General features: G+C 45.1%; 1 protein-coding gene across 2 annotated transcripts in view; it reads left to right on the top strand.

Annotated features, from left to right (window-relative positions):
• LOC123030392 (peptidyl-prolyl cis-trans isomerase FKBP1B) overlaps window positions 1–27,371 on the top strand; it is a 33,464-nt gene that overhangs the window by 2,057 nt on the left and 4,036 nt on the right. For both annotated transcript variants that reach the window (XM_044444267.1, XM_044444268.1), the window contains exon 2: window positions 1,050–1,097. In XM_044444267.1, coding sequence (XP_044300202.1) covers window positions 1,050–1,097 — 48 coding nt within the window. The remainder of the gene's footprint in view (window positions 1–1,049; window positions 1,098–27,371) is intronic.

Below are 27,371 nucleotides of genomic sequence, written 5' to 3'. Positions count from 1 at the left end.
AGCAACCCACTCTAACTTATTTAAACCACTCCTGTGCTGGTGGCCATTTGGAATATCCAGAAACCAGCATATTGTGTTATCTTGGGGATCAGTTTCTTACAAGAGGAAGAAAGGCGGGATGCACTGTAAATAAAATGTAGTAACAACAACATCTGAACCTCGCAGAGTAGGTTGTGCAAGGGATAAATAACCTTTACAGAACCCATAATGTGTTTAGAGTTAGGGTTAGGGGTTAGGGTTAGGCTACCCTTTGAGCATCTTGAAATGATGCATACATTTAGGTAGTCTCCTTCCTGACCTGTTCCTTCTCAGCAGCTCTCTTTTATCTTGGTTATCTTTGTTAGCCTTCCAAGTCAAGCTCTGTTTTCTTAGGGCGGTAGTTCTCCAACTGTTTCTTGAAGAATTCTGGAGTTCTTTGAAAGCCTAGTCACAGTTCTTCATTAAGAAGATCCATCATGCTGTACAGGCTTTCCAAGTAACAGCTTGTCTACAATTCCCAGTGTTCTATTACAAAGTGCAAATTACAGGGGGACTCTTGGACATGTTCCAAGCCAGGGCTGAACCCCCCCCCCCACGATGCTCAGTGCAAAGAAGGTGCCTCCTGGAATATGCACCACAGAAGGTACAGAAGATTCACAAACAGGTAGATCTGGAAAGTGCTCCCTGAAGGGAAGGATTTCAAAGTCTGAAAAGCAGAGCCTGTACGGTCAGTAATAAGAGAATGGCACCAACTGTGTTACTTTAACTGATGATCTTTGTAAACTGTTGTCTGTTTTTCTGCTGCTCTGTGGGAGGATGGGGCTAGCAGAAGCCACAAGTCCATACCAGATGATGTCCCATTTGGGCTCTGCCTTCTTGTGACTTATCCCCATATTCTTACATTGGACTGTATTTTTAGCAAGAAAACCCAAAATATCCCCTTGCCATTTCATTGTTTACTGGCATAGCTTTAAATATGAATCTGGGTCGGTCCTCAGTTTAATAATAGTGTCTTTTCTAAAGAGACACTGAATAGCATTTTTAAAAATAGCTTTTCAATATTTTCACAGGAAGGACATTCCCAAAGAAAGGCCAGACATGTGTGGTCCATTATACAGGTAAGTTCTATTATAAATAGATGACTCTGTGCTTGCAACTTTTAGTCTTACATTTGTAGGCAAACATCTATCCATATTACTTGGTGGTGTGATATCCTCAATGTCCAAATAAACCACATCTCCAAAAACACATCCAAATGATTTGGATATATAGCCATGATGTAGGATAACTGAACTTAATGTCAGGTATGTAAAGTACCCCAACCTTTCCAACCTGTGCCCCCATTCCTAAACTTCTATGGGGAAGATTCTGAATTGGGATGGATTACAGGAAAGCTGCAGTCTGCCTTTTCATGCCTTTGTAGCTTGAAAGGGAAAATGAAGCTCAATCTCTCCAGAGAGCACACATGATTCCAGTGTTATCTTTCTGCTTCCCATCCTCTACTTTCTGCCCTTATAGAATTTATTTATTTATTTAAAGTTTTTCTATGCCATCCCATTACTAAAAGTCTCTGGACAGTTTACAAAGAACAAAAAAGCAAAGAACAAAGAAACCACAACAACACACAATACTTGTGAGTGGGGGTCATTGATGAGGAGAGATAAGCAAGGATGTATCTTTGTGTTCTAGTGTGTTCTTGACCATCTTCAATTGGTCAAGAGCTGGGACAAATCTGCACTGTTTGTTATATGTTTTAATACTGTTATAAGTTACTTTGATTTTTTTTTTTTTGAGAAATGTGGCTAATGAAAAAGGGTGGTGGTGGTGATATGGCATGGCATTCCAACCTAATACAAGATGTACGCTGGTGTGTTTTGAAATCCCTACACTGCTTCTGGCCTTCACACTGTTTATTTTAACTAGTTTTGTTCTGTGTTATGTTTTAACATTTTTATATCTAGTCATTTCTTTTCTGGTTTTATGTCTTGCTTTGTGAAGCCCTCCAAAGAACTTTGGCTACTGAAACATAACAAACACACCTGCAGTCAGAGACCCACTTCTGAGAGCCCACATGCTGCAGGGCAGAGCACAGAAGTAAAGCGGTGGAACATGCACCTCTGGCAAATAGATTGATGCTGGCACCCTTGCAAACAAGCCAGAATATTTAGGAGAAGCTATGTTAGTTGTCTGGGGAATGTATATGCACATGCCTGGGGGAGAGAGTGTGTGGAAGCCATCACCCCTGTCCCTCCTGCTGATGGGTGAGGACTCACTTTTCAGTGAGGACCAGCCCCCGTGGCCCTGGGTGAGGGCTACTCTCTTTGCACCTTTCTTGCCTGCTTGGTGACAGACATCTGAACAGGAGATGTAAAGGTGGGAAACTTGCACCAACCCTGTTTAATGTTGTCATCTGCAGTGAATTAAGACAGGGTATCATTAGATGTACATTTCAGTGACATTGCATGTTTTTGGAAGTAAATACTCTTCCACAGATGTTTAAGATCAGTCTTTTTACATATTGTGGTTATGCTGTACTTTTACAGTCCAAGGTTTTGCACGTTCAAGTATAAATATGAATGTGCTTTGGTTTCACTTCTCTTCCCCAGCATCAGGAAGCTGCCATAAGCCCTGAAAGGAGGGAGCATTAAAATTCTAGGATTTCTTTTTGAAAGATAGCTTACGAACACATCGACCAATTTGAGAAAAATGGTAGAAAGGCAGATCCTGGCACAGCCTGTGTTATTCCAAGCAAGAATCACTGAAGACCTCAGAAACCATGGCCTTGCTTTTATCACGTATCCTGTCCCAGCATTCAGGACTTAACTTTTTTGTACCTTCTTTGCCTCAAGGACTACTGAAATTTCCTGCTGGCCCTGTGTGTGTGATTCCCAGGAAAATCTGTTGGTTCTCTTATTTGGAAGGGTCTCTATCTTAAGGATGTGGCTATTGAGGCAGCAAAGAGTTACAAGTTATTTATTTATTTATTTATTTATTTAAAACATTTCTATGCCGCCCCCATTGCAACAAAGCCTCGGGGCGGCTCACAACAAAACATTACATAAAGGCTGCTGATATGCCCTATTTAAATGGCTGTTTTCTCCCATTCCCATTAAAGATAAAGCGCTCTGGAAACTGTTGTCCATCCGCAATCATTAGCCAGACCCAGATATGGACACAGGTCATGTGTTCACAGTCTTCTATGGTGAGATGTAACCTATTTCTGTTTTAATAATAATGCTAACAACAACAACTTCTAAATTTCCATCAAAGTTGCTTTGTCCTGAGCAAACTTAGAAAATATGACAACAGTGGAACATGGGGCAGTGGTTATATTCTAACTTGGTCTTGGTTTTTTGGCTCTTGTAGTATTTCATTGCACATCATTACACAGCTAGTATGAAACTACAGTGAAATTACAGCAACATTCACTAACCTGGCTAGGGGTCCTAGAAGGGGCAGTCTGACACCTCTGGAGGGCAGCAGGTGGAGAAAACTGAATTACAATCAATGGCACCAGAGTAGCCAGCAGGGAAGGAGCAGGTATTCCCCCAGGCAGTAGCTTGCTCTCCTGTCGCCACTTTTCAAATGTTCTGCCCCAGCTGTGAAATGCACTTTTTCCTTCTGGTGTACCTCCCTCCTACTTATTTCTGGAACTGCCCTCTGCTAATGGTTGGCTGCATTTTTGTGCTACTGAGGAAAGTGCCAAAATCAACTAGCATTTCTTCCACTGATCAATGAACCCTGTGATGAATAGTTCCTTTCTGTTCATAGTAAATCAAGCTTGGTCAATGCAGAAATGATTTTTTTCATTCAGGAAGAAAGTGGGGTGCCTTTAGGAACTGAATAGTAAAAGTCATCTTTCATCTATCTAGATGACATTATAACAATGCAGTATGAATAACAGTAGGAAAAAAACATTAATGAAAATTACACTACCTGAGATGCTATATTCTGCCCTGGTAAAAACCAGCCAGCCAAAATATGCCTAGCTGTAAGAGACTTGCATTTTTGTTCATTTTTATGAAGTCAGTTTTTATTTATTTATTTATTTATTATTTGCATATTTATAGCTGCCCATAACTGCCCAAAGACCTTCCTGGGTGACTTACAGCATATTGAACATATATATACACACACACACATAGGAAATTAAAACTTATTAAACCACTTAAAAGATTAAAAACAGCAATACAATAGCAATATAAAAAGGCCACCACATTCATAAAGGCTAACTATTAATTTTTTTGAGACATCTGGTAACCCTAGGTGGGATGTTTCTTTGTATGGTAGAGTGTTGCAGTTTGTTTTTTATTAAGTCATCCATCTCTTTAAATTACCATGTCGTGAAAGATGGAATACGTCTATTTCTGTGATGATCTGAGTGGTAGTTGGTCTCTTATGAAAGTACATTACCAAGTGTTCTCTGTTTTCTTCAGTGAGTCGTGACAGCAAAAAGCACTTTGCTTGCTCAGCATAAAACCTGCTCTTCAGAGACTTTACAGAGGCAATTGGTTGACTTGAACAGTCTCAGTGAAAGTCACTAAAGATTCCCTTTTTGCTTGTTTAGTATTCACTGGTTACTTTGAGGGAATTTTTTAATGGAGACTGAAGAAAATACCATGAATAGATAATGGAGCTGAAAAATAAGCTCTGTTGTGAGTCATTATATCAAGGCAAATAATTGCTGTTTTTTGCCATTTTTCTATATTTCTCTTTTATGGTCAATAGGGATGGATGATAGCTAAAATACCAGAGCTTGCTGTTCTTATGAAAATAAAAGATGCTTGCTTCTACATTTTCTCAGATGGTTACATGATGGAGAGAAAAATAGCAGAAAGGTACCAACTATACGGAAGCTATGAATAGCCCGTAATGTAGATCCCTCAAAAGAAACAAACAAGTTTTAATTATATAGTTTCTGTGCTGAAGTATATCAGAGCAAAAGCAAACATTACTTGAAATCTGACTCATTTTTCCCAGGTTTTAGGCTAGAGTAGATGTAGCTCCCCCATCCCAATATTAAGGTTCAGTCTGGTAGGTACAGTCTCTCTTACTGTAGAGTAAAATAAATACAAAAAGACAATATGGATTTAAAATAATCTATGTTTTGGCCATTTCTGGCTGCCTTTCTTTGTGTGGTTTATTGATATGATAAACAGTATAGAACCTTTGTCGCCAGGATGCCATTATGTTTGTGCTTTGCAGATGTTTTAATGAGGAACCTAAGATCAAACTCAGTATTTACTATCATTCTGTATATCTGTATTTCCATTTAATCCCATCAGTTTACAGTCGTTCTGTATTCTTACTGGGGAAAATGCATTCTGGGATCCCCAGAGGGCTATGCCCTTTTTCCCTAACCTCCACTCATTTACTGGTTCTCCAGCTTTTGTGCCATTTGCTCACCATTCTGAAAGGTTGAAAGGCCTCCCCAAGCCTTAGTAGCTTTAAGAACATCAAGCTACAATATGCTGGCTTTTTAATATTTTTGGTCCCATCCCTTGCACCTTTGGTCTCAACTCCTGTTTGCTTTCAGCCCCACTCACCAGTGGAATGTGACCTCCAGGAGCTTTCCCATAATGGAATTTGGCCTCTGGTTGAGAGATGTTCCCCATCCTTGCTATATGAATAGCTTATCCATAATATAAAGATACTTTCTATTATGGCTTTTCCTCTGATAGCAGCTCTCCAGCATCACTTGCAGTGCTCTTTCCCAGACTTGTTAACTTTAACTGCAGTGGCCATTGTCCCTGGCTATTGGCTATGCTGGCTGGGGATGATGGAAATTGTAGGACAAAACATGGGGGGCATATTGGGGAAGAGTGGTTTATGTGTTCAGTGAGAGGTATGCAGATGCAACTGCATAGATCACAGATGAGAGAGTCAGTGTGGTGTGCTGATGACTGGACTGGGAACTGAGGAGATCCCTTTGGACATGAGGCTCACCCACTGGGGGACTTTGGGCCAGTCACTCACTCTCAGCCCAGACAACGCTCAACAGAGTTGTTGTGAGCTATACAAGCTATGAAATTGGGCTAAGCAAGCCACCTTGGGTTCCTCACAAGAGAAAAAAGGGAGGATATAAATACAGTCTATTAGGGACTTATTTATGGCAAATTGCAAAGTTCTTTCCATAAATGTGGAAGCAAGAGTTAAGGCTTCCCAGTTCCATTGGGTTCCATCCAGTGTCGTGCTACCAGAAGGGAGCTCCCAGACATGTATTCCTCACCCTTGCAGTCCCAAGAACCCCCTTCACTAAATGCTATATGGAAAAATCGAGGGACCCTGCTGAGTGAGGTGTGGCACAAGGCTGAGAGAAAAGGAGGATCCCCAAAGATCAGTCATATAAGTGGGAGCTCTTCCTGCTAGCCAAATGACTTGATTGGTTACAAATGATTGTGCTTTATAGCCTTCCTTTTGGGTTTCACTGTTTGTTGAGCAAACAATTATTTTGACAATGAGCACTGACTCGATTCCTGAAAATCTGATGTTCACATGAATCCAGTGGCCCTTGTATTCAGCAACATGCTAGGAGCCTACATAAGCGGCAGTTCTTTGTTGCAGAAATTACTGCTTCCAATAGACAGAGTAGGATGAAGCCAAGGGATGAGAAAGCAACAGAGGGGGCAAGGCCAGGTTCACCCTGCAAGTGCCTGCAGGACCAGGTTTGGACTTGCAAGGAAAAGAGCCTGTCTGGTCACGCAGTATAGCTGGGTGACCTGGGAGGCTACATCAAAAGCTTCCTGCACTGATTAACTTTACCATAGCAACACAAACCTTTGTGGTGGCTGCATTGTGTTCCTGATCCTAGTTTTGCTTTCAATCTTGCCTACTCCTGACTCCACTCCCATCTCCATTCTGACCCCAGCTTGCCAGGTACCATATCCTTGCCTTTGTCTCTGGTCTTGCTATGCCTTCCTTGGTATCTGCCCCTTCTTTGCTCCTCCTGGCCTTGTCTTGGCAACTGGTTCTGTCATGCTTTGTCAGTATCTGAACCTTTCCTGTTCCTGATTTTGTCTTTGCATTTGGACCTGCCAAACCTTGCTGGGTATCTGATCTTCCCTTCTCCCTGACTCCTTTTTTTTTTTTTTTTTTTGCTTCTGGTCCTGCTATACCTGATCCTCGTTTGTTCCTGACTCATCTTTCTTCTGGTGCATCAGTGTCAAGATCTCCATTGCCCCAGTCCTGATGCTGCAGCCATAGATACTTGCTGCCTGTATCCTGGGTCTGACAGACAGTGAATGTGGTCAAGCTCTTTCCACCATGCAATTCAAAGTAAACACCTAAGCAGGGCTATCATTTTCCCCAAAGAGCAAAATAAACTAGCAAATTAAAAGAAGAAAGACTGTCACTTTTGCACAAGACTTAAATTTTAAATTCTATGAATAGAAAAACTGAAACTGAAAATTCTATGAATAGAAAAAATAGAATTTTTTTCTGGAATATTTTTTGTGCAAGGTAGAAGACTTGTACAGTTCCGCTACACTTAAAAACATCAGCTACCACACTGTTGGTTGAGGCTCTGCAATTAAAAGTACAATTGGTATCTGAACCAACCACCAAGTGAATAATTTCTTTGGTGCAGATTAGCTCTGACTTCTCTGAACATAGAAGACTGAAGCCTTTCTGAGGGCTGTATACATTTAAACTCCCTTCCCTACCAACTATGTTTGGTTGATTAACCATGTCCAAGTTCTATTTTTAGGCCTGAATATCATATCAGACACAGTAAATGAGAAAGACAGAATTGAGCAATCAGACCCAATGGCACTATAAAATGCAAGATACTTGGAAGGGTGCTGAGTGGATAAGGTTGCCACATCTCCTTGTTCTGGCAGTGACAGAGCTCTTCTGCCTTTAGCATGGGGAGTAGAATGTGTTGCTGGACCATAACTCCCATCAGCCCTGGCCAGCTAATAATGAGGGATTCTAGGAATTATAATCCAACAACACCTGGAGGGCCAGCTGGACCCTGCCTCTGTTTCACAGCATCAAGATCCACCATGTCCCCTGTTACTACATCTCTGAACTGTGGAAAGCTGCATCCACTGGATTTGCAGCTGTTTAAAGATACAGGGACCCTTCCAGAAAAGAGACTGCCTCTCTAGCTGTGAAGTGTCCAGCTGCCATTTTACTCCTTCCATGAGGGCAATGGCCTATGTGTGCAAAATACATGGCAGTGTGAAATGTATCTAGGCATGACTGGGAATCATTGACTGAGGTGATAACATGTGAATAATTACTGCTGCAATTAAGTATCTCTTTGTTCATCAGCCTATCTGTCATCCAAGTGTGGACAGCTGTTGATTTGGCACTCACTGCTGCTGAGCTGGTAGAACAAGGGAAATTAATATGGGCCCAAAAAGAATGAGACAGGACAGTCCTCAGCCTTCCATCATGCTCACTTCCCTTTTCTGAAGAAGAAAAATATAATCGCTTTTAAAATCTTTGATTTCTGAACATGAAGTTTCACCACTGGCTTCTAATAATTTTTTTTTCAGTTTATTACCCAATTTTCTTTGTAGTTTGCAGTAATTAAAAACATAAATTTTAAAAAAGGACTGAGGGGCCATTGTCCTTGAAGTTTACTAGGTGACCTTAGGCCAGTCACGCTCAGTCTCAGCTGTGCAATGAGCACCTGCTTTGCCTGCTGATGGCCCCACGTTTCATTCTTAGCATCACCTAGCAAGGCTGGAAAAACTGGAGAGCTGCTGCCAGTCAGAACTGGGCTAGATGGATAAATGGCCTGACTAAACAATAAAAAGCAGCCTCCGCTTCTGCTGCACATCACTCAAATTTGCAGAAAGAAAATGGTTGGGAAGTGCATGCCATGTGTGTTGCTGTAAATGATTTGGAGGAAAAGTGGGTTTAAAAAAGAATGAATAAATAGCAATGTTCAAATGACACCTTGCTAAAATGCTCCTTGTGTCATGTCGGAACTGGACTGCATCCCCTTCTAACTACAATTGGTCTTGCTGACTCAGTCACAAGAATTTTCTTGTCTTAGAAGAGACAAATACAGCCATTGTAGTCCAACACATCTGGAAGGCGCTGAGTTGGGAAAAGCTGGGCTGGTGAGACATTAGAATTGGAAGTCTATCTTCAGTGAGCCCTTATTCTTGTGGTTGTTCCACTTACATTATTTACTTATTTATTCAAAGTATTTTTATCCCACTTTTCAATTAGAAAGCTCCCAGAGTGGGGTAAATAATTATTAGATAGTGCCTTTTCTCAGGGTTACAATCTAAAAAGAGACAGGAGGCAAGGAATGAGATTGGGAGACAGCGTGATTGGGGATGCTTGATTCAGTGGCCAAATTACCTGTTTGGAACCAATTGTCCTCAGGTTTGCACTGCATGTATTACAGTTACCTTGTTCTGTACGTGCATGGAATTAATCTGTCTGCTGGAAAATCTTTAGAACATTTAAAAAAACTGAAATGAGTCAGAGGCTTTCTCAGAATAACTAGCTTGGGAAAGCAATATTGAATTTTCAGCTGAAATCTTATTCCAGCAGTGCGAATCTCTGGGAAATAACTTGCACTTAATACTGTACTTTGCTGAAATGATTTTATTCCACCCTGCTTCTGAGTTAGTGGCTGTTTGGGGCATATGTGTGGCTATCTTCATGCTTTCAGGTACTTGATCTCCATTGAAAAAGTTGGCATCTTTGTGAATTGCACCATGCTCATTTTTTTGTTCGTCCTCATTTCTTTTTTTCAGTTACAGAAACTTGAGCTATTGCTGATTGCTACATCAGCTGGGACTGTTGGGTTGCTGGTGCAGTATGGAATGCTTAGGGGATGTATGCATATCAGAGTGCAATAAAATATAGATTTATACAACACGGTTGCCCCTCCTAGCCACTTTGATTAATTAAAACAGAATATTGCTCCAAAATCACTGACAATTTGCCCAAATGCCCAGGTTTTTTTTAATAGGATGTAATAAATGCTCATTAATCCAGCAAGTGCTATAATGTTTGCAGCACCATAGTATCCAACTTTCTCTATTCTTGCAGTGTCTTTCAGAACACTTCTAAGTTGGGGTGGTTTTTAGAGAACCTGCCATATGCAAAGCCCTACTAACTCAGTGCAGATGTGGGGAGTTTTTTTCCTTTGCTTGGTGGCTTAAAATGCCTCCTCTCCACTGTTGATTTCCCTGTTTCTTACAATGCCTGGTCAAACCTTAGTCATTCAGCTATTGCATAGGCAGATCCAGTTAGCCTGCTTCTTTCAGTCCTTGCACATGAAGGCTGCTCTTATTCGGTGCATGAGTTGCTAGTGCAGCTGCCCCAGAGGTGATTCAGTGGATGTGAATTTGTGAGGTATGCATGGACCTGCTATTGCAGTTCATGATTGGCTCATAGTGCTGAATTTTTGGGCTCAAAATAAAGATACACAGAAAATTCTATTATAGATGTCTCTGTGTGGAATATCACTCACCTACCCCATGGGGTCCTTAGATCCCATTTCTTCTTAGAGCATGGCATTATTGAAACTTTGGGATTATCTTTCCATGCAAGACTAATCCAGACAAAATACCAAATTTAGTATGTTTTGGAGGAGATATTTATTGAAGAGCACATTTTGTGCAAAAATACATAATGGTTTGGCTTGGTTTTATTTATTTTATTTATTTATTAAAACATTTTTATGCCGCCCCATTCGCCGAAGCCTCGGGGCGGCTTACAGCTCTGACTTCACCCTTGCTGTGAGAACTGTTTGTGTTCTTACAGTATGTACAGTATGTGTTACTATTAATATTCCTCTGATGGGAAGGGGAAGATTGGGAAGAGCAGCATGTGTGAAAGGAGATCTTGTGCTAGGAGATGACATGGATTTTTGATTGCATCATTTTCTCCTGCCTGTCATAGCTCTCTGGGCAGGCATTCTTCACAGGTTGAGCTAAGCAGACACAGGTCATTACCTTCTCTAATTATGTTCCTGTGTTTATATTAAGCATCTGCCTGACTTCCTACCTTCGTGTCTCATCCACTTGAGCTCTGTAAATATTTTTGCTGCTCGCATCTATTGTTGGCACAGAGACACCAGCTGGAAGTTTTCTTAAAGTTTGCATTGCAAGTGTGGCTTTGTGCCAGTGAAAGCAAACCTCAGCCTGTCCGCCTTTTTCGCTGCCTGAAGGCAGATTCTTTTTCCACTAAGAAGTGATATCTTTCCTTAAAATAGGCAGGAATTGCCTGAGGACCACATGGGCCAGAAGAAAAAGCACACTTCTTTTCTGTCATTTTTCTTTTAAGAGCACAGTCCTGCTTTGTAGCTTACTTTCTTCTTCCAAAATTTGCCTTTTCATCTGTGCAAGATGCACAGGTCTCTCCCATGGCACTGATTGTCTTCAGTGGGTTTGCCAAATGTTCCAGCACAAAAGGCCTCTTTTTAAAATAATGATCTGGTATTTAATTGGCAGATGGTGTTTCAGATTATGGCATCTACCTGTCCCAGTGTCCTTCAAAGCTTGACATTATGATTTACAAGCTACCCTAACCTGTGTATGCTGGAGGTGCACCAGGCAGGATGGCACCAGCGATTCTGTTCACCAGTTGAGAATTACAAGAGTGACTTGGATCCAGAGATTCCCATCAAGTCTGGAGCATTTTTATAAATGCAACACAACAACTTTTGCCTGTGGTTATCTAGGTTGAACGGAACCCTGCAATAAAACTAATACAATCAGAAAGTCAGTCTATTTTCAATGGATCTGCTCTAAACGTGTTTAAGTCTAGATTTAACCAGACTTGTGCCATTGTCCCAGGGCCAGTCCATGCAAAGGTTGTCCCTGTTGCAGCAGCATTTGGCTGATGTAGCACACAACACTTTTGCCAACCAGTTGTCCTTCTGCTATTTCTGCCTTTCTGTCTTGGTATTTTTCAGGCCGCTTTTTCTTATTTATTCCTGTTTCCATGCCACATTGATTCTGTTGTGTATTAATCTTGTACTATTATAACTTGTATTGGTGAGAGTGCCTTAAACCTGGAGAGAACAGCTGCAAGAATCTCAGATCCCAGTGCTAGATTCAACCCTCTGGGCTACCCAAGGTGGCTCTATCCCCTTTAGCCTGACCACCAATCACTGAGCAGATTTCCCACCACTACCACCACCACATCCTAAAAGATCCAAATACTTCCTGTGGCTTAGTTGCTGGCAAGAAGAGCTTTAAGCAAAATGTTGGTAGTTGCTGTATTTGAAGATCCATGCTCTTTGCCCTTGGCTTCAGCTGCCACTGAAATGTAGCCCCATAAGCTTGTCCAAATCGGAATTTGGCCTTGAAAGAAGTTCTGCACTGTTGTTGCAGGGCTAGTTTGATACACACTGGCTAGAGCACAAGAAAAAGTTTGCAACTCCCAAAAGGTTGAGTGGTCCAGTCATGCATCTTTTGCATAGCATATACTTAGGACACACACTTTCTCTAGACACAACATGCTTCTCTCTCCCCTCATGTGGAATGAACTGAACCCATTTTTTCAGTAACAATTTAGCTGGACTATAGACTCCTCTATGCTTTTGTTGTGAACAGATGGATGGTGTGGCTTGTTGCATTTTTATGAATGCAGCTATGAGCAATCCTCTGTGCACCCTCCAGCATAAGCGCCGTTGAACTTTACGAGACTTGATGAATGGATTTGTGTGGCATAACAAATTTGTGGGAGATCTCATGGGTTCAACCGCAGGTTCAGATCCTTCCCTGTGATGGTGTGGAGTTTGCTGTGCATCCTTTAGCAAGTCACTACTCCACAGGTTTGCTTTATGCAATTCTTGGAGGAGGGATGGTATACAAATGTGCAAAGCATTTTTCTCTTTCTTGCTGGTTATACTGAATATAAGCTGGAATAATATTTTCTTTTGTCTCAATTTAAAGTCATGGAGCTGAAGGGTGGTGCAAATTCAGCAGTGAAGAAGGAAGCACAAGACAAAGTATAGTTAGAGGAGAAAAATGTACTAGATGGGGTGAAAGGGGCCTGTCCATCACTTGAATTTTGCAGACCCTGCAACTTGTCCTGGCTTATCTCAGTTAATTTTTATCTATCTGCAGCTACCTCAAAATTTGGAAGCCAGTGTGAAAACCCATTAGCCTATTCTGTACTCATAAATTGAAGATCTTTCTGGAATATTTTTCTGTTTATATGACCACATGAATGCAGGCTGTAGTTTTTCATCACGTGTTTGAGAAATGCAACCTTTTGTGATGCAGAGCTTAACCTGTTTTGTGATATTAGATAGCAGAAACCTGGAAGTACCTGATCCAAGTTTATCTGGCAATGCCTGTGTCTGGGCTAGACCAGGTTCCCTGATATAAAAACAGAACACCTTCTTTTTCTCTTTCCAGCACTGCTCCAAATGAAATGTTGAAATGTGGCCATTATTTCCCAATCCAGTATGAGGCACTCACTTTGCTAGTGTCAGTTACAAGGTGTTTAGAGACATGCCTATAAAAAGAGGTCAGCATGATTTTCCTTTCCGCTATGGGGTTAGCTTGTCACCCCTTTTCTCTCCTTCTGCCTTCTCAGTGCCTTGACCCATGTCCCTTCCTGGCAATCCTTTTTATGTAATCTATTTTCTTATTTCCAATGGGTTATCATCCTCTTTTTAAAAACATATTTAAAGCAGAATCTGTAAACATAAGCAATAAGTTCATTTGCCAACATTTCTGAAAACAAATTGAATTCTATTTTGAAATGCTGCAAAACTGGACCGGAAACAAAGGGCAAGACATGTGATTATGGTATTGGAGCTGCTAGCCAAGCAGCTCTGTAAATCAGCAAAACCAATTTTCTCAAGGCTCGACTTGGAGAGGATTAAGTCCAGAGCATGATGAAAACATTACAACACAATAAAGCTGCTCCTCTTTTTATATTTACCTTGGGATGCATCCACCAATAACCAGGCTACCTCAAGTGAGCCCACTAACTACAGTTTTAAAGTTAACAGTTTAGTTAACAGTTTTAAAGGGCAAGTACATCAGTGCAGAAAATGTACCGGATATTCAATGGATTCATATGCCAAGGTCTTTTTTGGGGGGGGTGGGGGGTGGGGGACTAAGAATCTGTGAAGTGTTTCTGAAAATGCCCCCTCAAATTTCATGACCCTTTTCAATATCCATATATGCCCCTGGCCCTTGACAATGTTAATTCCAGGCACTTTTTCCAGATGCTTGCTGACACCTCTGAAGTGAAGGGTGCCACGCTAGTTGAAGCTGCAGTCACAGTGCTAAGTCCCTGCATGCTATTTGGATCACAAAAGGGCATGGGAAGGAGCCTTTAATTTGCAAGCCTTGCAAAAACTTGTGCCAGAGGCGACACGCAACTCTGAAGCTGAAGCCATATTGGGTTGTAAAAATCCTGATTGGCTCACAGCAAAGGCTATTAATAGCAGGTGGCAGAACAGGCATTCCCAAAATCAGAAGCTACAATGTATTTCATTGCTTGCATGAGGCTCAGTCAGGATTTGCGAGGAAATGAAAGTTGCAGTTGGAAAAAATCAGGGGAGCGTGGCTCTAGAATACAGGCACGATGGCTAGAACGGCTGCATTCCTCTGAGACTGTGGCTCAATTTGCTGCCATTACGCAGGCATGCGGACAGATGCTTTTGCTGTCTCCTGGCAGATTGCTCTTTCAAGGATCCAGAAATGTGGAGTGTGCTTCATGAGTCAACACATCCTTGGATCTCTGAATGTCACTGAACATTTTGCCTCACCTTTAATTGTGATGTCACTGCCACTGAGCCATAATATTAGCACGCAGGCATTAGTCCTATGTGCAGAACCAGCTGTGCGATGGAGTTTGCTATATGCTCCCATCTGTCCTCTTATCAAGTGAGTCATGGCAGTCATAGACCCCATTCCCCATTTGCAAACACCCATTGGTCAGTAGGAGATGGCCTCAGGCAACAGCATTTGGGTGTCCTGTTGCTAGTCCTACTACAGGTCTGTTCTGTTGCGAATAAAGCAATGGGGAAGTGAATCAGGGACACCTCTTTGATTGGCTCTGGACAAGATGATGCAAGAAAAGGCAGCTTTCAGACAGCAGGTAAATCTAAATCCTCCAAGAACATGCAGTAGTGGGGGTGTATTCATACAACATGTGTTAGCTACGTAGAAGCATAGCCTACCACATGGGCTAAGGCTGGAAGCTTTCAGGACCACACCTAGAAAGTTGTGCAGTATGGCTCATTTTGCAGTGGGGTGGGGAAATCAGCAGAGGTCTGTACCCACATTCCAATTTGAGCATGGGTACCTTCAACTCACTCCTTCATGGATCACTGCCTTGTCGTGGCGAAGGGGCTTGTGTAGCTCAATGAAGCTATGAGCTATGCCATGCAGGGTCACCCAAGACGGACAGGTCATAGCAGAGAGCTCTGACAAAACATCCACTGGAGAAGGAAATGGCAACCCACTTCAGTATCTTTGCCATGAAAACCCCATGGACAGTACCAAAAGGAAAAAAGATATGACACCGGAAGAAGAGCCCCTCAGGTCGGAAGGTGTCCAATATGCTACTGGGGAAGAGCAGAGGGCTAGTACTAGTAGCACCAGAAAGAATGAAGCGACTGGGTCAAAGCCGAAAGGACACTCAGTTGCAGATGTATCTGGTGGGGAAAGGAGAGTCCGATGCTGCAAAGATCTATACTCCATAGGAACCTGGAATATAAGATCCATGAATCAAGGCAAGCTGGACGTGGTCAAACAAGAGATGACAAGACTGAACATCGACATCTTAGGAATCAGTGAACTAAAATGCACAAGAATGGGTGAATTTAATTCAGATGACCATCAGGTATACTACTGCAGGCAAGAATCCCTCAGAAGAAATGGAGTAGCCTTCATAGTCAATAAAAGAGTAGGAAAAGCAGTACTGGGATACAATCTCCAAAATGACAGAATGATCTCAGTTTGAATCCAAGGCAAACCATTCAACATCACAGTAGTCCAAGTCTATGCCCCAACCACTGGTGCTGAAGATGCTGAAGTTGACCGGTTCTATGAAGGCCTACAGCACCTTCTAGAATTAACTCCAAGAAATGATGTCCTTATCATCATGGGGGATTGGAATGCTAAAGTAGGAAGCCAAAAGATAATCGGAATAACAGGCAAGTTTGGCCTTGGAGTACAAGATGAAGCCGAGCACAGGCTGGCAGAATTGTGTCAAGAGAATACGATGGTCATAGCTAACACTCTTTTCCAACAACCCAAGAGACGACTCTACACATGGACATCACCAGACGGTCAACACAGAAATCAGATTTCTGATTTCTGTGGCCGGGTGGCCGGCGGCTACAAAGTGCTGCAGGGGGGAGCGCCGGCAGGAGGAACAACACCTGGCAGGAGACCGCGCCCGCGCCCGAGAACCGCACCGCGCCCGAAGACCGCGCCGCGCACGCGCCCGAAGACCGCGCCGCGCACGCGCCCGAAGACCGCGCGAAGACTGCGCCGCGCCGCCGGCTCCGCCGCTACCTGACTGCCCTGCCACGCCCCTGCACACGTGGCAGGTGTGCCCGGATGGGGTGGGGCGTCGGGTGGCCGGCGGCTATAAAGCGCCGCAGGGGGGAGCGCCGGCGGGAGGAACAACACCTGGCAGGAGACCGCACCCGCGCCCGAGAACCACACCGCGCCCAAAGACCGCGCCGCGCACGCGCCCAAAGACCGCGCCGCGCACGCGCCCGAAGACCGCGTGAAGACTGCGCCGCGCCGCCGGCTCCGCCACTACCTGACTGCCCTGCCACGCCCCTGCACACGTGGCAGGTGTGCCCGGACGGGGTGGGGCGTCGGGTGGCCGGCGGCTACAAAGTGCTGCAGGGGGGAGCGCCGGCAGGAGGAACAACACCTGGCAGGAGACCACGCCCACGCCCGAGAACCGCACCGCGCCCAAAGACCGCGCCGCGCACGCGCCCAAAGACCGCGCCGCGCACGCGCCCGAAGACCGCGCCGCGCACGCGCCCGAAGACCACGCCGCGCACGCGCCCGAAGACCGCACGAAGACCGCGCCGCGCCGCCGACTCCGCCGCTACCTGACTGCCCTGCCACGCCCCTGCACACGTGGCAGGCGTGCCCGGACGGGGTGGGGCGTCGGGCGGCCGGCGGCTACAAAGCACCAGCAGCGGCCGGGGCCGGCGGCCAAAGGGCGTCGGCCAAAGGGCGGTTTGCCGCCGTTTGGGGGGCTGCTCGGGGGGGGCTAGGCTGGCCAGGGGACTTGCTCTTTTGTTGTGGCAGTCCCTTCTGTTGAACGGCCAATTTTAAATGTTTTATAATTTTAAAGTGTTTTAACTTGTTTTTATGGAGTCGTCCCTGGCCATGTTGCCGCCTGAGTTTCCTGGGGAGCGCACTGGCGCCGCCATTGGTGTGGTGATGGGCAATGGACGTAATAGCGGTGGGGGCTTAACGTGTCCGCATAGAAGAAGGAGGGACAGATGGCTGACACCTGTCCCTACTTCTGGTTTTGCTCCCAGCCAGAAGGTGCCAGGGAGTCTTGTCAGTCGCCCCTCGGGCCTGACGGTGCTGTTGTTTAATGCCAGGTCGGCCAATAACAAATCTGCCCTCATCCATGACTTGATTGTGGATGAGGGGGCCGACCTGGCCTGTATAACGGAGACCTGGGCGGGAGAGGGGGGGGATGTTGCCCTCTCTCAATTGTGCCCGCCCGGGTATATGGTCCAGCACTGTTCACGGCCGGAGGGGAGGGGAGGGGGGGTCGCTTTGGTTTACCGGGCCTCCATCACTCTCACGGGACTTCCTGTCCCTTCGAGACCAGGGCTGGAGTGTCTCTACTTGGTGTTGGGCAACCGAGACAGATTGGGGATTCTGTTGGTGTACCGTGCACCCTTCTGCCCAACAGTCTCCCTGCCTGAGCTGACGGAAACGGTCTCGGACCTGGTGTTGAGGACCCCCAGGATGCTGGTCCTGGGGGACTTCAATATCCATGCCGAGGCTAGTTTGACCGGGGCGGCTCAGGACTTCATGGCTTCCATGACGGCCATGGGGCTGTCTCAACATATCACCGGCCCGACCCATGAACGTGGACACACTCTGGACCTGGTTTTCTCGACGGGGCAGGAAGAGGGTGGTCTGAGGGTGAGGAATTTATGCTTGACTCCCCTGTCATGGTCAGATCACTTCCTAGTGAGGTTTGTGCTCGAGAGCGACATCTCCCTCTGTAAGGGTGCAGACCCGATTGTGTGGGTCCGCCCCCGGAGCCGGATGGATCCGGAAGGATTCCTGAAGGCTCTGGGGGAGTTTCCGGCTGACAAGACGGGTGCTCCTGTCGAGGCTCTGGTTGAACTGTGGAATGGGGAGATGACCAGGGCTGTAGACACGATCGCTCCTAAGCGTCCTCTCCCACCGGGCAGAGCCCGCTCTTCCCCTTGGTACACTCCAGAATTGAGGGCAATGAAGCAGGTTGGGAGACGGCTAGAGCGTAGGTGGAGGAAATCACGTGATGAATCTGACCGAACACACTTAAGAGCCCACTATCGGGCCTATGCTGTGGCGGTGAGGGCCGCGAAAAAGAGACACTTCTCCGCTTCCATTGCCTCCTCACAATGCCGTCCGGCGGAGCTCTTTCGAGTGGTGCAAGGCCTGGTTCACCCAGGGCCAAAGGAAGAGCTGACTCCACCCTCAAAGGCCCGCTGTGACGACTTTGCCGAGCATTTTAGGGAGAAAATCGCTCAGATTCGTCACGAGCTGGATTCCACTATTGATTCAGAGGTTTTAAGGGAGACACCAACGCTGCCGTCTGGTCCAGAATTATTGGATGAATTTCAGTTATTGCGGCCCGATGATGTGGACAAGGTGCTTGGACGAGTACGTCCTACCACTTGCCTTCTGGACCCTTGCCCGTCTTGGTTAATAAAGGATTCCAAGCACGGGATTGGAACCTGGATCTTGGAAGTGGTTAACGCTTCTCTGAGGGAGGGTCGGGTGCCTGCCCCTTTAAAGGAGGCGGTAGTCCGACCGGTCCTGAAGAAGGCGTCACTGGATCCAGGGATGGCCGCTAACTATAGACCAGTGGCCAACATCCCGTTTCTGGGCAAGGTGTTAGAGCGAGTGGTGGCGGGACAACTCCAAGCACTCTTGGATGAAACTGATTATCTGGACCCATTTCAGTCCGGCTTCAGACCCGGGTACGGTACTGAATCTGCCTTGGTCGCCCTGTACGATGACCTGTGCAGGGAGAAGGACAGGGGGAGTGCGTCCCTGTTGGTTCTCCTGGACCTCTCAGCGGCTTTCGATACCATCGACCATGGTATCCTTCTGGATAGGCTGGCGGGATTGGGGGTCGGAGGCACCGCTTTGCGGTGGTTCCGCTCCTATCTCAACGACTGATTCCAGAAGGTGGTGTTGGGGGACTATGGCTCTGCGCCATGGCAGCTTTGCCATGGGGTACCGCAGGGTTCCATTTTGTCCCCTTTACTGTTCAATATCTACATGAAACCGCTGGGAGAGGTCATCAGGAGGTGTGGGCTGCGGACCCATCAGTATGCTGATGATACCCAGCTCTACCTCTCGTTTTCCACCAATCCAGGTGAGGCAGTGGCTGTACTGAACCGGTGCCTGGCCGAGGTAATGGGCTGGATGAGGGCCAATAAACTGAAGCTCAATCCAGACAAGACGGAGGTCCTGTTGGTTGGCGGTTCGGGCTTCAGAGAAGGTGACCTGAACCTTGTCCTGAATGGGGTTGCACTCCCTCCTAGGGACAAGGTCCGCAGCTTGGGAGTGCTCCTCGACCCGGAGCTTTCACTTGAAGCTCAGGTGACAACAGCGGTGAGGAGCGCTTTCCTCCAGCTTCGGCTGATTCATCAGCTGCGCCCCTACCTGGAGTACGACTGCCTTGCAACAGTGACTCATGCGCTGGTGACTTCCCGTCTTGACTTCTGTAACGCGCTCTACGTGGGGCTACCCTTGAAGACGGTCCGGATACTTCAATTGGTTCAGAATAGAGCTGCCAGGCTGCTGACGGGGACTGGACGTTATGTTCACATGACGCCAGTTCTCCGTCAGCTTCACTGGCTCCCCATTGAAGTCCGGGCCCAATTCAAGGTGTTGGTAATGACCTATAAAGCCCTAAACGGCTTGGGTCCTGGTTACCTGAAGGAGCGCTTACATCCATATTTGCCCAGTCGCCCCCTGAGATCGGCGGGAGAGGCCCTTCTCCGGGAGCCCTCCGTGAGAGAAATTAGGAGGGTGGTTACTCGGAGAAGGGCTTTCTCAGCGGTGGCGCCTAAGTTATGGAATGCGCTCCCCAGAGAGGTCCGCCTGGCGCCGTCGTTATTTGTTTTTCGGCGCCAGGCTAAGACCTTTTTATTTAAGCAACATTTTAAATGCTAAATACAATTGAATTTTATCTGGCCAGGGCGGCTTATTTTATAATGTGAGTTTTAATTAAGATTATTTTATATGGATTTTAACTTGTTTTATCTATGTTGTAAGCCGCCCCGAGGCTTCGGCGAATGGGGCGGCATAAAAATGTTTTAATAAATAATAAATAAATAATAAATTGACTATGTGCTTGGCAGCCAAAGATGGAGAAGCTCTATACAGTCAGTAAAAACTAGACCAGGAGCCAACTCTGGCTCAGATCATGAGCTTCTCGTTGCAAAATTAAGGCTTAAGTTGAAGAAAGTAGGGAAAAGCACTAGACCACTCAGGTATGACCTAAATCATATCCCTGATGAATATACAGTAGAGGTGACAAATAGATTTAAGGAATTAGATCTGATAGACAGAGTGCCTGAAGAACTATGGATGGAGGTTTGCAACTTTGTACAAAAGGTAGCAACTAAAACCATCCCAAAGAAAAAGAAATGCAAGAAAGCAAAATGGCTGTCTGAGGAAGCTTTACAAATAGCTGAGGAAAGAAGGGAAGCGAAAGGCAAGGGAGAAAGAGAAAGATACAAACAATTGAATGCAGAATTCCAGAGAATAGCGAGAAGAGATAAGAATGCCTTCTTAAATGAACAGTGCAAAGAAATAGAAGAAAACAATAGAATAGGGAGGACCAGAGATCTCTTCAAAAAAATTGGAGATATGAAGGGAACGTTTCATGCAAAGATGGGCATGATAAAGTACCAAAATGGCAGGGACCTAACAGAGGCAGAAGAGATTAGGAAGAGGTGGCAAGATTACACAGAAGAACTATACAAGAAAGAGCTTTACATCCCTGATGACCATGATGGGGTGGTCGCTGACCTCGAGCCATACATCCTGGAATGTGAAGTCAAATGGGCCTTAGGAAGTCTGAGCAACAACAAAGCTAGTGGAGGAGACAGTATTCCAGTTGAGCTATTCAAAATCTTAAAAGACGATGCAGTAAAAGTGCTACATTCAATATGCCAGCAAATTTGGAAAACTCAACAGTGGCCACAGGATTGGAAAAGGTCAATTTACATTCCTATCCCAAAGAAGGGCAATGCCAAATAATGTTCAAACTACCGCACCATTGCACTCATTTCACATGCTAGCAAAGTTATGCTCAAAATTCTACAAGCTAGGCTGCAGCAGTATGTGGACTGAGAACTACCAGAAGTACAGGCTGGATTTTGAAGAGGGAGAAGAACTAGAGTTCAAATTGCCAACATATGCTGGATCATGGAGAAAGCTAGGGAGTTCCAGAAAAACATCTACTTCTGCTTCATTGACTATGCTAAAGCCTTTGATTGTGTGGATCATAACAAATTGTGGCAAGTTCTTAAAGAGATGGGAGTACCAGACCATCTTATTTGTCTCTTGAGAAACCTATATGCGGGTCAAGAAGCAACAGTGAGAACTGGGTACGGAACCACTGACTGGTTCAAAATTGAGAAAGGAGTTAGGCAAGGCAGGGCTAGATGAATCACCATTTAGAATTAAGATTGCTGGGAGAAATATCAACAACCTCAGATATGCAGATGATACCACTCTCATGGCAGAAAGTGAAGAGGAACTAAAGAGCCTCTTGGTGTGGGTGAAGGAGGAGAGCGCAAAAGTTGGCTTGAAACTCAACACTAAGAAAACTAAGATCATGGCATCCGGTCCTCTCACTTCCTGGCAAATAGAGGGGGAACAAATGGAGGTAGATTTTATTTTCCTGGGCTCCAAGATCACCGCAGACGGGGACTGCAGCCAAGAAAATAAAAGACGCTTGCTCCTTGGGAGGAAAGCTATGGCAAATCTAGGCAGCATACTAAAAAACAGAGACATCACCCTGCCAACAAAAGTGCATATAGTCAAGGCTATGGTTTTCCCAGTTGCTGTGAAAGCTGGACCATAAGGAAGGATTGAGGCCTTTGAATTGTGGTGCTGGAGGAGTCTCCTGTGAGTCCCTTGGACCACAAGGCGATCAAACTGGTCAGTCCTAGAGGAGATCAACCCTGACTGCTCTTTAGGAGGCCAGATGCTGAAGATGAAACCCAATACTTTGGCCACCTAATGAGAAGGAAGGAGTCCCTGGAGAAGAGTCTAATGCTGGGTACAATAGATGGCAAAAGAAGAAGGGGATGGCAGAGGATGAGTTGGCTAGATGGAGTCACAGAAGCAGTTGGTGTGAGCTTATGTGGACTCCGGGAGGTGGTGGAGGACAGGAAGGCCTGGAGGAATGTTGTCCATGGGGTCGTGATGGGTCGGATATGACTTCGTGACTAACAACAACAACATCTTCAACTCATGGCAGAAAAGATTCTTTGGCTCTCAGCTGCTAGGCACAGCATTTTAAGCATTTTCCTGTTAGGGTGTCAAGAGGACCTAAGACCCTTTCCAGATGATCCAAGTACCTGTTTTCAAAGCAGATCCTCTGTGTTATTACATTCCTTGAGCATTCCAGAACAGCAATATTTCTTTACTAGAAAACTATGGATTCTATTCTGTGCTCGTACTTTGAGCAATAGAGCAATGCACTGGGCACCTTTTTCTTGACTATGAAATCATTGGCAATGAACAAAACAATTCTCTTCCCCATCTGCTTCTGCTCATGCTCTTTTATGCCACTTTTTTTATTTTTAATTACATCAAATGATTCCTTAGAGGCTGAGCACTCCCCTACTTTATGATTCAGCTCAAAAACACCCCTTTTATTTAAAATAAAAAGAGTAGCCAACATTGACCCGACTGCCTTACCCCTGGAAATATCCACAGCAATTAATCTATTCCTTTGTGAGCACTGCCCTTCCACTGGTTGTGGGGCAGGCTAACACTGGAGGAGCCAACCCTCATCTCCTGCTTCACATTTTTGGAGGCAGAACCATAAAGATAAGGATCTGCCACCATCATGCGTGCTCCTTTGCAGCAAAACTAGCCTCTCCTTCCCTCCATTTTGCAATGTTTTAATATAATTCAACACTTAGATTCTGTGTTGCATGCTTTGGAAACCTCCTGAACAATCAGAGTTGCTGGGTCAGGCATGCACATGTTGACATTCTTGGTATTTTTCTATTTTGTCCTATCATTAGCCCGGTGGTTTTGGTTTGTTTGTTTTTTGCTTGCTAGTATAGACAACCAGTATTTTGACTACACTGTTTCTGCTGATCTTGCTTGTATGTTTTTTTGTTCCCAATAAAGCTGAGGATGACAGTGCTGACCTTTTAGTTGGAAAGGTATATACATTTTGTAGCTGCACATGGACATTTCTAGGGTATTTCAGCCCGTTTACTGCAAAGTCAGCCTTTACAGAGGCCTCAACCTAGTGCCCCCCAAATGTCTTGGACTAGGACTCCCAAAATTCTGGCCATAACCCATGTCAGCTGGGGCTCATGGGAGCTGGCATCCAAAACACGTGGAAGGCACCAGGCTGGTGAAGGCTGCTTTACAGAGTGGGTTCTTTTGCTTGTCATGCTAAGCTACAGTGGGCTAATGGACTTGCAGGCTTACACCAGCTGACACTTGATGCATGCACCTTGTGGCTTGTGTATTTCATCACCTGTCATGCTGTATGAACCCAGGGAGCTAGGCTTATGTGAAGGTATGTTTATTCATTTATTTATTTAAAACTTTTATATCGCATCACCCCATGCCTCGGCATCTCGGGACAGCTTACAAACGTAGATTTAAAAATGGTAACCCACAGGCAACTCCAGAGCGACTCATGCTTAATCTTCGTGGAAGCTACACCACCCACCTGGGAGTGCATGACATGATGCACCATGACAAGTACTCACTAGCTCACTCTGAGACGATCCTCAGAATGATGCCATGGCTGAGTGCTGGTTTAGAGAGCTCCATTGGACAGTCTTCCACGGCAGCGGTGTAGCCAGTGGTTAGAGGGCCAGTGTTGCATTGTGGTGAGAGTGCTGGACTGGGGACCTGGGAGCCTCAGGTTCTAGTCCCCACTCAGCCATGAAGCTCACTGGGTGACTCTGGGCCAGTCACAGGCTCTAAGCCCTGCCTACCCCACAGGGTTGTTGTTGTGAGGACAAAATTGCGGGGAGAAGGATCATGTAAGTTGCCTTGAGTTCCATCTAAGGAAAAAAAAGTGAGATATGAATATGATAAACTGACTTCTATCAAACTTGGGACTCTTTTTATTATTGACTAGAGAAATGGGACTTTGCACAGATTTAAATATGTTTTTAAGTTATCATAAATGGAAAAAGAAGGATGTGTGGGGGCTGACCCAGCCAGCTTGATGTTTTTGATGATGGATATTGTTTTTAGGTTTTTTTTGGGATTATAATTTCAAATAAAACTTACTCAAAAAAGTATGATAAATACTCATTTGCTGCCACAAGAGAGTGGGGCTCACCAGAATGCCTGCAGTGGTGCCACAGGCTGGGTGGAATTGCTGGAAAACCCTGCTGTTCCAGTCCTCCCATGTGAGAGCTGCCATGGGGCAAGTTTGACTAGAGGGACTCTTTGGGGTCCTGCTGCCTTGCCAGAGCAAAGTGGCTGTGAGGTCCTTCCAGTGAGCTGGGAGCACATGAGACACAGCTCCTCCTGCTCCACCAGCTGACTCAGGGGATCCACAGCAAGCCAGGGGAGGGCAAACCCTGATTTTGCCTCTCTAAGCAAAGGCTTGATTGTGGAGACAATGTTAACTGAGAAGAAAGGGATTAAAAGCCTCTCCCGCTCATCCACTGATTCTCTTCTTGGTTCAAAATCATATAAGCCACTGATTCTCTTCTTGGTTCAAAATCATATAAGCCACTTCGTATGCAACAAGTGAACAGATCCAGCTTTGCATGCTTGAAAGAGCCCTGAGTTTGCTGCCGTGGAGCCTTCTGGCAAAGTTATGCAGCTGTTTCCCCCGGCTTTGGCCACACAGTGCTGGTCCTGTCTGAGTGAAGGGACAGACATCCCTAGACACACGGGGCACCCCTGATTTTGCCCACAAAGAGAGGGATCTGCCCACCTCATTCCCCTTAGAGGGTTCCTCACAACAGAGGAGTGGGTAGCCATGTAAGTTTCCCTCAGACTGCTTTTCCCTGGCTTCAGACTGTACATACTGCAAAGCCACGTGCCCGTTAGGACATCCGCCACCAAGTGACAGGAGAGGGAATTTTCAAATAGATGCAGCCCTGTCGGAAAACTGGTAATATCGCCTTCATTTATGATTGTACAACAACCATTCATGTATTAAATTAACTGTAATGCTATGGTCTGTAACCTTGAGCAGGTTTGGACTGAGAAGAACACTTGTTAAGAGGCAAAAAAGTGGGGAGTTGATATTTTACCAACATTTCTTTTTAAATGAATTCTCAACCGTGGCATCCATTACAATTTGGCTAGAAACCAGTGCTGTAGAACATGAAATTACTGTCATTTGAGTAAGTGAGGTGCTTAGTAAGAATTATATAATGCTATTTATTTATTTTTATTACATTCTTCTGCCTCCTGATCCCAAACCAGCACCTGCTGGCTCTCTGAAAGAGCAAATCTTTAACATAGAAACAGAGTGAGTCAGCGGGGGGGGGGGTCTCCTGGGCCATCTAGTCTGACCCCCGGCTCTAGCCAGCTCCACTCATGACATGCCTACCATGAACACTTACAATGTGATTTGAGGTAATCAGCTGAGAAGTGCTAGTGGGGCAATCCTGAATCAGGAGCTGCTTTTTGCTGTCTCAAATTTCTGGATCTTGCCAAAGGAACATAATGGGCAAGTGAAGTGGCGTGATGCCCATCACAGAATTGAGTGAAGAAAGCTCATGCTAGACAATAAGAGAACTTTCTTGCCTGACAGCACTGCAATAATTGGAATGCCAACTGATTCTAACTTTGCCTCTTAGCAGAGTATACAGATAAAGGTAGGGGAAATGGCCAAATTATTTTAGTCATATACATTTTATTCAGAGGACTCTAGATTCATTGGTTCAATGATCTATAGCCATTTCTTGTATTTGATAGCGGAATGAGTCAGCAGCCGCAGTTGACTAATTGTGGGAATCATGAAGGCAGAAGATAGTTAATTATTTAACTCATTATTGGTATATTCTTACTGCAACAGAAAGGAAAATGCACTTGTGGGATTTTCTGCCCCCAGTGCTTAAATGATTTGTCTTGCTTTGGATACTATGCATCTTAACTTGAAGGCAGGGGCATCATTTGCTGCTCCATGTAAGCCAACAACAAGAGTTTTGGGCCAACCCTGATTGTTGGAGATGCAGGGCTGTTTCATATATTAGTCTAGACTTGGAGCAGTGAGCAAACCAAGTTGATCCAATTCAGAGGATGTGATTCATTGGAAAGGTGACTGCTTTGTCATCCATCCAAATGATGATTGCTAATGTGTGCCCATGTGCTTTAGCCATGCCCTTGCCAAATGCATATAAAGTAGTATAAGGAAATGGAACCTTTTACTGGGGGAAAAACAGGATTAGGCCAAGTGATGGACCAATCTGGCGACCCTTCAGCTGAGTGTACAGAGTAGCCATGGATACTGGAGGCTGCATGCTATCATTACCTGAAAGCTTTCTGAAACAGTCTAGCCTATAGCTTTCAAAAGCCAGCACAGTACATAGTCATCAGAAGGTCAGGATAGGACTGGGGAGACCTAGGCCCAAGTCCTCTTGGAGCCATGAAGGTCCTCTTGGGCCCATGACTCACTCTTGGCCTAACCTATCTCACATGCATGTTGTCGCAATAAATGTGACTTGTCCTGATCTTGGAGAAAGGGCAGGATCAAAATGTAGCAAGTAAAGGGGAAAAAAGCCTGGGGAATCTCATTTGAAAAAGTTCCCCTGGCATTAGGGACTTTATTCATTGTATTTGTTTTTGTTACATCTTTGTGTCACCATTTCTCTTGAATATATAAAGAGTAACTTACTTCTCTGTAACTGGATAGCCATGTGCGGGCTGCTCTGATTGCCAATTTGTCTGAATAACTCTGGGGTCTTAATAGGCAGTGGCATGGCCAGGAGGATTATGCAATTGTAAGAAGCTTGTTACTCATTCATAGTCTGGGAACTGAGGATAAATATAGCC

The sequence above is a fragment of the Varanus komodoensis genome, unplaced genomic scaffold (assembly GCF_004798865.1).
Source record: "Varanus komodoensis strain SLA01 unplaced genomic scaffold, ASM479886v1 scaffold44_3, whole genome shotgun sequence".
Classification (NCBI taxonomy): Eukaryota; Metazoa; Chordata; class Lepidosauria; order Squamata; family Varanidae; genus Varanus; species Varanus komodoensis.
The sequence above is the reverse complement of the archived record's forward strand: the minus strand, read 5'-3'. Positions and strand labels throughout refer to the sequence as shown.